General features: G+C 52.5%; 2 protein-coding genes across 2 annotated transcripts; one reads left to right on the forward strand and one right to left on the reverse strand.

Annotated features, from left to right (window-relative positions):
* Positions 1 to 2,636: 2,636 nt before the first annotated feature.
* BDZ83DRAFT_738673 (uncharacterized protein) lies at positions 2,637 to 4,262 on the reverse strand (the record flags this gene model as incomplete). The annotated part of the gene is made up of 5 exons (XM_060513028.1): positions 2,637 to 3,219; positions 3,276 to 3,648; positions 3,713 to 3,792; positions 3,854 to 3,896; positions 3,952 to 4,262. The coding sequence occupies 5 exons, from the start codon at positions 4,260 to 4,262 to the stop codon at positions 3,124 to 3,126; spliced, it is 903 nt and encodes a 300-aa protein (XP_060368648.1). The 3' UTR covers positions 2,637 to 3,123.
* A 5,553-nt stretch (positions 4,263 to 9,815) lies between these two features.
* BDZ83DRAFT_716919 (uncharacterized protein) lies at positions 9,816 to 11,879 on the forward strand (the record flags this gene model as incomplete). The annotated part of the gene is made up of 2 exons (XM_060511892.1): positions 9,816 to 10,432; positions 10,508 to 11,879. 2 exons carry the CDS (start codon positions 9,816 to 9,818, stop codon positions 11,877 to 11,879), a joined length of 1,989 nt encoding a protein of 662 aa, XP_060368649.1.
* Positions 11,880 to 12,946: the final 1,067 nt, after the last annotated feature.

Here is a 12,946-nt window from a genome sequence, read left to right on the forward strand (position 1 = left end):
GCGTGCTCTGCAGAGACATGAGCTCTCAAAGAGACAAAAGCAGAACTACCATCACGAACCCATATAAAGTTTGAAAAAACTTATGTTCAACGTCTGAATCCTTTCCTCAAATGGAACGCATAGTATTCTCACAATTTGTCATATTGTTTTTGAATGGGTCCAAGGAAGGAATACAGGTACCGATATACACTCACCTGCCTTTACCTAGGCTGTCTCGTTATCTCAGAGAACAGAGCCGTTCGGTATCAACTCAAGCGCATTCGCACGTATCCGTGATCAGAAGCGCCGTTTGGTATCTGCTCAGTGACTTTGCAAATATCCCTGATCAGCAGAGCTGTTCTAGTCTCTGCTCAGGCGCCTTCGCATATGGTATTGATTACCTAGTCACGAATATGTACGCGATGACCGCAATCGCGAGACGAAAGGCACGGGATTGTTTAAAGGCTACATTGGTTATCTTGAAATGACATTTGTCACTTGTAGTCACGGCCTCCAACCTGACGATGTAGTCGCGAATACGTTAACGATGACCGTGATTAATGGACGAAAGGCACAAGATTATTCGAAACCAGTTCCTTGGCGAGCTCTTTCGGAACCGGCTTAGCAAGTGCTTGGGCAGCTGGCCACAAGACCTTCGCTACGTGCAGTCGCGGCCGACAACCTTACAATCGCGTACATTGCTGGGATAGGTAATGAGGGGTTGAGGTACGGTCTTTCATATCTTCCTCAAACGCCTCCTTTTCCTAGAAAGAAACTACGGGTACATCGATCCTGCCAGGTGTGGTGATATCTGGTATTCAATTCTATCTCATCTTCAGCCTTGAGAGGCCTGCTTCATCCCATTTGTTCGTTCTATGTACATGGGCTCATCTTCATCCTTTCAAAACGGTCGTCGCCAACCCTAGCGGAGCCCATTCCAGATCCAGTATCATACACTCGTAGATATCTTCCCCCACAAGACACATTTTGCTGCATCTTGTTACCCAAATGACCAACTTTGTTTGGTAAGAAAATGCTGCGCAAATGCCAGATAAAAATGCCAATTGATCATGTCTCATATCCCTTTCCATGTTTCCTAAATTTCTCCTCCTCATTATCACTCATCCCAGATTCATTCATTCCCTTCGTTCTCCCTTTCATGTCGTAGTCTCGGCCGGAGCCTTGGCATAAAGCTCTCATAGTCGCAACCAAAAGTTGCGATGACGCTTTCTTGCAATAATAGTTTTTGTCGTGGTATCTCAGTGTAAATGCGATGGTAGATAGTAAACGCAGCAGCAGCGAGCGGCAGCGATGAGTAAATTCCGTAAAGATAAAACAGCGAGTAGATCAGTCGTCGACAATCTCGTCGGAGCTGCTACTACTCGACCCAGACGTCACGCTCATGCTCTGGCGCGCAACGTGGACCAATCTATAGATGCCGAACGCGACGAGGGCGAGGACGACGAACAGCACAATGACAATGATTGCGATGACGTCGTTTTGTTTGACCATGGCTGCTAACTAGGACTGGTCGTCCTTTGTTCTTGTGCGTTTCTTGAGTGTGAGACTGACGGAGCTCCAACGGCCGCGATGATTTTTTGTGGGGGTTGTGGGAGTGAGACCGGCGCCGGTGTGGAGCGATGCGGTACGGTGCGGGGGCAGCTTGTGTGGAGAGAGCCGGTGGCTGGGAGGAGGAAGAGAGACACGGAGGGTCTGGGCGGAGACGCCGTGGAATGTGATGGTCTCGGGAAGACGATTGAGTTTGGTGGTATCTTTCAACGGTCCGAGGTTTTTGTCTGTGCCTTTGGGATGGCCCGTCAGACAAATAGTCTCGGTTGGAATCCCAAATGGAAGCTAAGGAATTGTCGTACGTGACGGCTAGATGAGATTTCAATTCGCGAATGAGCAGCTGAAGTTCCCTGCTACGAATTTGTCCAGTGCCGAGTTGTATGGGTCCGAGATGTGGGTAAAGGTTGATGGTAGAGACCCAGAGTGGACAACGGGATTGTTCACCAGGGAGTAATCAACGATGATGAGGAGAGGGGGAAAGAAAGCTCGAGATCGGGCGAATAAACCCTTTTTGCAATGAGAATATGCAATTGTATCAGAAGAATGAGGGGAGGAGAATTGGGAATGGTGAGGAATGCAGCGCGGGCAAGCCTCACGTTAAAAAGAAGCGTTGCCCCGCCACCAGCTTTCCCAAAGCTGGTCGCTCGCCCAGCCGCAAAACCCGAAAGTCAATAGAAATGTGAGAGGCTGGGCCGCGCGCCGCACCACCAAGTACCACCACCAGTGCACCACCACCCTAGGCAAAATTCCGCGACAACGCTACCGCGACTTTCAGGCTCTCCCACTCGTCCAACCGCCTGCGATGCAGGGATGTAAAGCTGCTTTTTAGTGGAGTATCCCGACGGGCTTGCTGCGACGTCCTCCACTACCCAACCTCGCGGACTCGCAACATGCAGGTTTCTTACCCATGTCGTGGTAAGCCTCTCCGTCTTGGGGAGAGGTCGGATGTACACTTTCCTGTAAAATTGTGTGTATCGCGACTTTCACTAGACCGAAAGCGCTACTTGGCCATGACTGAGCTGTACCTGCATCGTACCTGGATCTAGCACTCGGCGACGCCCGCCTATTGACATGGATAAAATGCCCTTCACGACTCTGAGACCACGTTTTTGCTTGACGTGAACCAACAAGGAAAACCTCTGTCGTAATATATGAAGGCCGAGAAGTTCCTGCCCGCCCAGGCTGCGTTTACATGATGGAGACGTAGGATGTTCACCCTCCTCTACAACAAGGGGCAATCTCACGCGTGGGCTGGAGCAATTGGAATCGATAAAGGAACTTGCGGTTTTCTTTTCTCCCGAAGTTACGAAGCAGAACCGTGAAGCACACATCCTCCCGCTAATTCAGTCACAATAAGGATATAGCAAGCCCCCCTCAGTCCGAGTCGCCTTCGACCTGATTTTAGGTATGGCCTGATGAGACTTCTTCCGAGGACTGAAAGCGTGCAAATATCGCAACGAGCAGAAGCCAAGCCAACGATGCTCCAGAACCTGCTAATGATATCAGATGTATCACGAGCCCAAACGCCAATCCTTTGCCCAAATAATCCACAAATTGCACCTTTTTTTTCGTGTCCTACATCTTGGCCTCGGGCGCGGTATCAAGGTCCGGAAGATCGGCGTCAGGTCCCGCCTTGATGATGCGAATGTGCTTTTCGTAGAATTGCAGCATCTAAGTATCCGTTAGCGTCGTCATCTTGTGTTGCGCCGAAATACATGGGACCATACCTTTTGGGGACATCTCTTATACACCACCTCCTTGGGATGCTTAGTCTTCTGGCCGTTTCGCCAATTGAGATAGATAATGATGGAGCCTGACTCTTCGTCCTCGCAGGCATCGATCGACTCGACATCATCCTCCCAGCTGCCGCTGGGCAGTGTCCAGGCCTTGGCCTTAGCCTCCTTTGCTGAGGCAGGAGGAGTAGATTCGGCGGGGTGACCATTGCGCTTGCCTCTCTTGCTGCTCGCCGGTGGTGTAGATGACGAAGCACTGGGGCGGCCGCGCTTCTTCGTGGCCTTGGCCTTGGTCTTCTCCTCAAACAGCGCCTCGCGTCCACCGAGCTTCTGAAGGTATTCTTCCAAGATCTCTGATGCGCCTTCCCTGCGAGTGTGTTAGTAGTCGCTCCAATGTTGGCGTTGATCGCAGATCACAGTTTGAAACTTACTTCAGGCTGTCTTCCGGCTCCCAAGTCTGGTCTGATTTCTTAGAATAACCTTCCCACTTGACCCGGAAGTTCACGGTGCCCTACGAAAAGCGTTAGTATCGAGGCGCACTGCGAACAGAAGAATAGAAGAGGGGCACTTGCGTCTTCGGAAGCCAGATGGTCAAGAATCTTCTCGACAACGTATCTATGGCCAATCAACCCTTTTATTCCAGCAGAGCCGTTTGGTGTGGGTGGCGTACTCATCAGCCTCCAAATCATCGTCTTCGTCGCCTTCCTCGTCCTCCTCGTCGGCCACGACAGAGGCTGCCTTAGCTGCCTTGGCAGGCTTGGTAGCATTGCCGTTCAAGTCGCCGGAGATGATGGGAATGTCTTCTTCGCTCTTAGCTTCGCTGACATCGTCTCGGTATTCCGCGGATCGGCTCTTTGCGCGCTTCTCCTTGAGGGGGATGGCGATTTCGCCGCCGGCGTCGGACATCTCATCGTCGCTAATAGCTATAGGAGCTGTCAGCTTCATGGGCTTCTTTCCCTTGTTTGCTTTGCGACGCGCCATTGCGACGTTGTATGGACTATTGGTGGAGGATTCGCGTTGTGAAGTGCGTTGTCGCAATCTCGACGCGACTTGGCTCGTGGGGCGAGGGGTGAAGTTCGGAGAGGTGAGAACTTACCCGGAGGCATTGTATAAAGAGTGTTTATCCCACGGTGTATACGCAGTTCGTCTAGACAGTAGCGGTTTGGACGGGCGCAAATAGAAGGTTGCGCAAGACTGAACGTGAAAGGAAGCTGCGATGCGCTGCCAAAGAGACTACGCGCAAATACCGGAAGCTGCCCCAGCTACCTTAGTACATAGCAAGAAGCAGATTCACGTCACAACCAATTGTGGCGTTTTCCTATCACGTGATCTATGAGTACAAGCCACTTCTCCGGAGGGGAGGAGAAAGAACGGATACCTGCCGCCACCAATTCCGGCGCTTTCCTCAAGCCCGGGAGCCCCCATCCTCTGAGTACCCACCACTGGCGGCAGAAGGAGCTCATGTGGAGCTCCGAACCCGTGGACCAAGCTCCAACCTGGGAGGTCTGTCTTGAATGTTCCTCCCGTTTTTTACTCACTTACCTTGCCAGCTTACCTTTACTGAGGTAGAACTTTACATTGAACGCAGGCACGGTGGGATACCAGATTGTCAACTCTGGGCAGGCACTGATACGTCTTCGCCTCGATTGGAAGCTTCCGGGATAAGCAAGCAATTCCGAGTCCTATTTTGCCGCACATACTTTAAGTTAGCAAACAACAACTGCCTTTCTCCTGCTCCGAAAATTGACCCTGCCGATTGTTCACACCTCACACGCTGCTTCGCGGCTGCAGTCGATAAGCTGATCATATTCATTTTCAACGTCGTAAGCTGGGCTGGTTAAGGTTTGCGTCATTACTCAACGGCAATCATCCCTCGCCAAATTCGTTCAGTACTGAAGACGGCGAGTCGCATGAGTTCGTCCGCGGCTAATCTGATGATCGACGACAGCCGATCCAGGAAGAAGAACGCATTTGCGACGTACCTCGAGGTCTATTTTTTGCCAGCAAGCTGTCTGAGATCTGCCAGACACTGCCACTTTATCCTGCGAAAGGCGCTTCTCGGCACCAACCAGACTGTGCCGCTCCAACCAACGGAGAAAAAGGACTCCATGTGCAGCGTATCTGCATGGAACTGCAGAACCGTAATTTGCATCTCATCAAAATCACTGCAGTGCGAAAGGGGTTGCGATTTGCTGTTCAAATACGACAACCAACGAGACGTTCTTGAAAAGGCTTAGGCAAGCGCCAAAAGACATGGATCTCGATTTCACAGCTGGTGGGCAAGTGCCAGCCATGCTCGGTGATCATCTGCAAGGTCCCAACCGACCAACAGTATTACTTTGCCTCTCCCTCGCGTCAAATCCAGGGCGGATGATGCCAAGTTATGGCATTTTAAGGTCGAAGAACGGGCCAGCGAGTGCCTGTTGCTCTGGATCAGGGCCAAACACGCCGTGACACTGGGTGTCAGCTTCAGCTGCCGTACGAGAGGCGGCGGGAAATTATCGGTGTCCTGCAGGCTGCTAACGTTGGTTGGTGTGCAGTTGAATCGACCTCCTTGGTGGGCTTGATGGGGCCCGTACGAGACGGTCCCAGACAGACAAGGTTGACCCAAGATGCTGCGGCTGCGGGAGGCTACACCAGACCACCAGCCTCCAGGGAACGACCAGGACCGGGAGCGTCAGCAAATCCAGCACCAGCGGGCGATAGGAACCGCCGCCGCCGCAAGCTCGAGGATGAGTGGCCTGGACGCGATTATCTGTCCCGTAGTCCTTGCGTCGCGTCCTGCAGATGCCAACCCCATTATTAGATGCAGGAAAACGGGGTCCTTTTACACCGGATGGTATCCCCGGGTCAAACACACGGAGCGGAGAGGAACAAGAGCCAAGGCCAAACATTCGGCAGAACACGGCCTTGTTTACGTGTGGGATCCTGCCGTCTCTCGTCGAAACAAGTTCTGGCCGACATTGTCAGAAGCTGATGAAGGCCAGCTACCTTACCTTACTCCATACAGACCCAGGAAGTATACATGCTGCGCGAGCAATGTTCATGAGAGGAACTCCGTGAGGTTTCGTCGGCGCCGTTAGCACCAGGTCCTTCACCGGCTCCCCTGGATGATCTCCCGGAAACCCCCTGAAAAATGGATCGGATACAAGCCAGTGGGAGTCTGTGGGACCCCAGGAGCCTAAAGAAACGAACCGGGCATGCCAACCCGCGCCCCGGTCGGTCGACCAGTCTAGCCAGGATTTGTCCAACGCGGTGAGGATGGGAATGAGGTGAGTTGAAAGGTGGCATCTGGAGACTGGAGCAAGACCACTACTATGACTGGACCAGACAAAATATTGGCTTTGGGCATCTTTGCGTTTTATTGAACGTTTGTGCCGTGGATTCCATTGGGTCGTGCCCTCCGCTAATTACCTCACGAGTCACAACCGTCGACGGCTGTCAAGCCTCTGGCTTCTGGAGACTGGAGCTCTTTCGCAATGGGAAGCCGCAAACCCACCGAGGGCCCTTGAGGATGGCTCGAGTCAGAGAGTCGGAGAGAGGCCAGGCTGCCCAACGCAATTTGGGCTCAATGAGGCAGCTCGTCAGGGTTGAAGAATTATTTCCTCAATTGCTAAAGGGTCTCGTATGGGTGGTTCAGATCGGGGCCCGAGGGGGAGAAGACAAGGCAAGAGACGACGTGGAAGAGACAGACAAGCAAGCTTGCTCAAGGCAAAAGTTCCCGGTACACCCCTCCCGACAGCGCTAGGCTAGTAGTACTGATGCACAGGGCGGTGCCGGGCTGTCCCTCTCCTCTCCGCGGGCCAGACCAGCACTGCACTAAGCGAACAAGCGACGGGACATGTGAGAGAGCCACCAGACGCTGGAATGACGGCGGCTCAAGCAGAGATTCTAAGCGGGATGGTCTTGATATCTGAGGACCGAGTTTGGGTCCCAGTTGAACACATCGCGTGCTTGGTAGATTTAGGAGGATCTTGATTGGCTCTCTGGAGAGATTCTGAGTTGAGGAGTTGGTGGGCACTTTGGACCAACAAGAGCGCGTCGATGGAGTCTTTGGAGATGGAGCTGCTCAGCGGGGGAGGGATTCTGGATTGAACTCTGTGTGTGAAAATTTGGCCCTGTTGCCCTGAAAGGCAAAATCCCTCTAGATGCTATGGATCCAATGGTGGTGTGCATACATACATACATAGTTTATTACGCCCCGGCTAAGCTGTTTAGGGCTCGCATGATTATCTACATATTCTCCACATTCGTTCATATCCTTGCCTCCCAGAAGCCCATACAAGTCTTGTTCGTCTCCGTATGTGTCTTTTTTAGTTTTGCATGTCGATGCTGCGGTTGCTCGTGGGGTTAGTAGCAGGCCATCTCGGAGTTGTTTCTCAAAGTGTTCGACGTCCTATCGTCGGCGGCCGAAGCTAGTCCTGCTGTCGATGGCACGAGGATGCGTGGGGGTGTCTCCGGTTAATTTGATGATGTTAGTTGCGTGTGGTTTCGCTGCTGGCTGATCTGTGCATCTAGCCTCTCCGTGCTCATGGCGAACTTGATCGTCTCTTTGACAACGTCTACGCTTGGCGACCAATCCTTAGGGTCGGACGCGCGCTTTCCTCCCAGGAAGTATGACAGATTTCCTCTCCGCGTTTCCGTCTGTTGGAGCATCCGAGTCCGCTGTGCCGTCCACTGTGTGCATCGAAAGAGAAAATGCTCTACCGTTTCTGCAGATTGCCCTGGTGGTGTGCAGTCGGTGTAGAATTAAGGTAAGGTGTTCCCAGACTGTTAGTGAAGTAAAGTATCGATAGCTCGAGCTATCTCTTCACCTTGTCTCCGAGGCGCGAGGCGGCTGATTATGGTGCGCTGAGATATCTGTCATGGATGGTACAGAGTTAGGTACCTTGACCTTTGACTTGGCCTCGACCTTAGGGACCTAGGTTGAGAGGAGATGCAGGAATACGTTTCCTCTCCCCGTTGGCTGATGAGACCCTACGGTTCGCCTCCCTGACGCAGCCAGCTTCGCGAGGCGTCATTGGATATTACCTAAGTCACCAAGTCAATACTTCGACTATTTTAATGCCAAGGTAGGTCGATGTGCTAAGGTGCTATTAAGGTGCAGTGAATGGCTATTAAAAGGTGTTTATGGATATGAAAAAAAGAGCACCGGCGCAGAGGTGGGACCACCGTACGGCCCTGGACATTTGAGCCCGTGAACTTGTGAAGGGGGGCTTGCATCTGGGCCGTCCTTGGCTCCGTCTGTGCTTGTAGCTTGCGCGCGCTGCACCCGCTCACCAGGGCACCAGGGCACCAGGGCACCTGCACATGCACACTGGCGGCAATCTGGGGGAAAGCGGACAGGAGTGAGGAGCTGGCTGGCTGGTCGTGGTGGACAGACAGGACGGGATTGGATTGGATTGGGATTGGGATGGCCCGGATGGGATGAGTGAGGGATGAGGGATGAGGAGGGATGGATTTACCTTACCTAGTGTGAGGTGAGGCGGGTACGTAGAGAAGATGGGGGGGTGCACCTCAGTTCTCCGCCCCGTACCTTACTATGAGGTGTACCTAAGCACCCAAGGTCCAAAGGACCAAGGTACCTTAGGGTGCGCCAAAGCTCCCACCTCGCCGTCCTTTTCTGGCGCGGGTCGGTGGTGCTACCCCTGCCCGCCTGCCTTATTAAAAAAAACTGCAATAATTAAATCCCGGGTGACATTTTTGCAACTTCCCCTTACTCTTCTGTACTTTACTTCCACCTCCCGTCTTTTGCCCTTTTCCCATCCATCCCCTCTTCGTCTCTTTTTGTTTTTGCAGAGAGGTCGAGAGATTGAGAGAGTCCACGGATGAATTGAGAACCTGCACGGCAAGAGAGATCGAGAGATCGAGAGACCGCGAGAGAGAGAGAGAGAGAGAGAGAGAGCGCGCGTGAGAGAGACAAGACCGGGAAAAGATTTTACTACTTCCTTAATACCCGGCATCCTACTTTTTGCCCTCCTCCGCCAACCCGACTCGCTACCTTAGCTCTCGCCCACATCTCAAACCGACCCCGAACCTCTCCCATACCTGACTCCGTGAACGGCCGATATACACGTTTCTTCGTCACAAGGATTGGCCAGCGTTCAGTGAACCTCTGTTCGTACAAGGGTAGCAGCTACTTCTCGACATCTCCCACCGACCTCCTTCTCTTCGCACACTCGTTTAGCTCTTCAGCATCTAGTCCTTCTTTTATTGATTACTTCCCTCTTTTTACTACTCTCTTTGCCTATCTAACTACTCTGTCCTCAACACCACTCGTTATATTTCCTTACCTTATCTATCAACTCTGAACTTTGCCGGCTCCGCCTCCGACCTTTCTCTACCCGGTCCATCTACATATGACCCTCGATTACATAGCTCCCCTGGAGCAGCTGCAAGAGTCTATTCACGCAAGAGAAGCCTTGTAACAGCCCACCCCACCGAAACGAACACGAATTCATCCCTACCGTCGATAAACCTTTCGAAGCACTCGTTACCCACCCGTCTCTTTACATCCACCACCCCCGAGCCAAAATGGCGGAAACCGCGAGCAACGCCGACTCGAGCCAACAGAAGCTGGGCGCCCCCAAGGATAAGAACTGCCCCTACTGCGGCCAGGCCTTCACCTCCTCCTCTCTCGGTCGACACCTCGATCTCTACATCAAGGAGAAGAACCCCAAGCCGCCAGATGGAATCCACGACGTTGACGCAATCAAGCGTCTGCGAGGAAGCATCACGCGGAGACAACCTAGAGGATCCTTGGGCGGGAGGAACGCCTCAACTCCAGCCACGACCCCAAGACCTGCTGCCAAGAGAGATGCTGCGCCAGACAGTGGCGAGTCTCACAAGTCCCCGGCTCTGCCAAAGGACGGTCAATATGCTGTCGACTCTACACTAAGCAAATACCCTTGGACTCCCTCGTGGGAAGCCACGGGCGTTATGAACAATATCCCCGCCAAAAACGGCGAAATCGCTACCTCGACCGATGGCGAGGGAAGCCAAAATGCAGGAAAAAGACCGAGACAAGTGAGCAAGCAAGTCATACAAAAGGCGCAGTTCGACGTCAAGCACAAGCTAGCAGATGCCATGGATACTGCTCGTGCGGCAGAGCTTGCATTACGAGAGCTCCTAAGCTCGTGGAGGGCAGCCAAGTGAGTTTTTCTGAAATGCAGCAGAAGTGAACAAATGGGGAAGGAATACATGATGGCTAACCCTGGCTACTATAGGCAACAAATCGACAACAACTCCATGCCTTTCGACTTTGACCCTCTAGCCCTCGACTTCCCTGCATTGACCTTGCAATGCCTCGCCTCGCCACCAACTCTCTTCTCCTCTACCCAGCACCCCACCTCCACCTCTTGGTCCGTTCAATCACCCGGTCAAAGAGAGTATGATGCTCTCAAGGCTTTCTTCCAAGAAGAATTCAACAATTGGAAGATTACCTGCGCAACTGCTACTACGGCAGCTATGGAAGATCTTACGTACCCTCCTCGGGACCAGCCTATCAGAGACACCCGCGAAGCAGTGAAAAAGGCGGAAAAGTCGGCAGAAAATCTCGAGAAGCAGGTGAATGAGCATCTCGGATCAGCCTTTCAAGTTTGGTCTTCTCTGCCTATTCAGCGGCGGAACGAGCTATGGCTCTTGGAAATGGCTAGGAGCGTTGGCAGGAAGCAAACTGAGATTGACAAAATGAAGGATGACCAGCACAGGTTACAGCAAGAGAACACGAACTTGAAGTCTCAGATCGACCAGCTCAACCGTCTCCAACAGCCACGAGAATTCAAGCTATTCTCACCGGCCACGGTGCCCCTGGAGCGGCAGCTTCTCACTCACGTTTTGGAGGCGGGTATCAAGAGTGGTAGCCGCCATGTTGGACTGCGATTGGAGGACCGACAATTGGATTTAAATGACGTTGTTGTGCGGGCAATCGAGAGGTGGAAGACGGTCATCAGCATGAATCGTGTCGCCAACACTGGCATGAATGCTCAGAGGGCACTGGACCAAGCAAACAGCAGCACCCCTACACCGACGCCGACTCCTCAACAGCAACAACAACAGAACCAGCAGCAAGGGCAGCAACAGCAACCGCAACAACACCAACAGATGCAAGCGGCACAACAACAGCAGCAAATGCAACAACAACAACAGGTGCAACAATTCCCAAGCCCCGAGCATCGGCAGTCGACAACGAGCGCCACTGGCCATAGCGACCCAGGTGATTCAACAGGTCCGCCTTCGATTGATGAGGCAAGCGATCAAGATGCCGATGCGGATGGGGATGCCGACGCCGACGCCGATGCTGAGATGGAGGATGATGACAGTTTTGCCGTAATGAACACGCCCACCACGAAGCCCATGCCCCAGCAGCCGATTCAACGACAAGCCACCCTCGAGGTGCCACGGACGAGGCAGGTACAGCAAAGGGGTGCTAGCGATGCGCGGTTTATGATGCAGAACGGGAATCCGAACGCGAATCGGCAAGCAATCAACATGAGCCGGTCAATGCCGAATATGCAAGCTACGATGCAGAGCATGCATGGCGGTGATATGGGACTGGCCATGTCACAGGTGAGAGGGGATCCAATGTACATGGATTGAGAGATCCATTACAATGAGGTTGAATGGGAAAGGGAGGTTTTCATATTCGAATTGGAGGGCCAAAAAAATGAAAAAGCTGTGGCCTTACAGTTCACGCCCAGCTTGTTTTATCCCGGGCGATAGCCCATTGTATAAGCTTACATTTACAAACGGTTGCATCTCTCCTGAGGCATATAAAGCGCATACAGAGCGTGGCCCGGAGCAGTCTTTTTTGAACATCTTTTTTTTTTTTTTTTTTTTTTTTGGTGTTTAGTACAAAATAACCTGTCGGATGTTACAGGGAACTTCTTCATCATCACTCTTTGCACGTCGTTCATCGTGTTTTTGGTGCCTGCGGGGCCGGTATGTTGGATTCGGCCGGAGATTCCAGTCCTGCTAGGATTCTTCGGACCCGACGAGGCGAGGTCATGAATGCCTGACATACCTGGTAAAACCCACCAAGCTTTTTAATTGCGGCTTGACATTCGAATCCTCGAGACCCTTGCGGCCGGGAAGTGAAAGCTGCCTTCTGGGTCCAGTCAAAATTGCTTAGTGCTACCGTTACACTGGTAACATTACGGGAGGGCAGTAAGGGTGGATTAAGTGATTTCCCCTTTCGAGGTATCGTCTTTCCCGCGAGGCGGGTGTGGTGTGGAGATGTTGTCGACGTCCAAGAAGGATAAAGCAACTTCAATTTTAACCCACCCCTCCCCCCTTCCCCCCCCCCCCCCAACCCTCTGGCCTCCATTCCTCCTCCGGAGAGTGAGATGAGTAAGTAAACTGTGATTGAGATTTGGTGTGGCTGTGTTTGTCAATATTGGTGGGCTTTTGGAACCTTGAGGCTTGGGGAGGAGGGGGAGGGGAGAGGGGTCTTTTGTCGGAAGTTACGACGGGTACGGATACCGGGTTACTGGTTATGGTTTTACCAGAGAACCTGGTTCGCTCTTCTTTCTGAAAACGAAGGTTCCCAGGTTTGGCTAATTTTGAGGGTGGTGAGGGTGGGGCGAAAAGTTGTGCAGACTTGTTGTGTAAGTCATCGTATGTCTCTATCTCAACCTCTCCGCTTGAACATAATACTAGGTAGTCAG

This window comes from Colletotrichum acutatum (assembly GCF_030867785.1).
Source record: "Colletotrichum acutatum strain CBS 112980 chromosome Unknown BDZ83scaffold_16, whole genome shotgun sequence".
Taxonomy (NCBI): domain Eukaryota; kingdom Fungi; phylum Ascomycota; class Sordariomycetes; order Glomerellales; family Glomerellaceae; genus Colletotrichum; species Colletotrichum acutatum.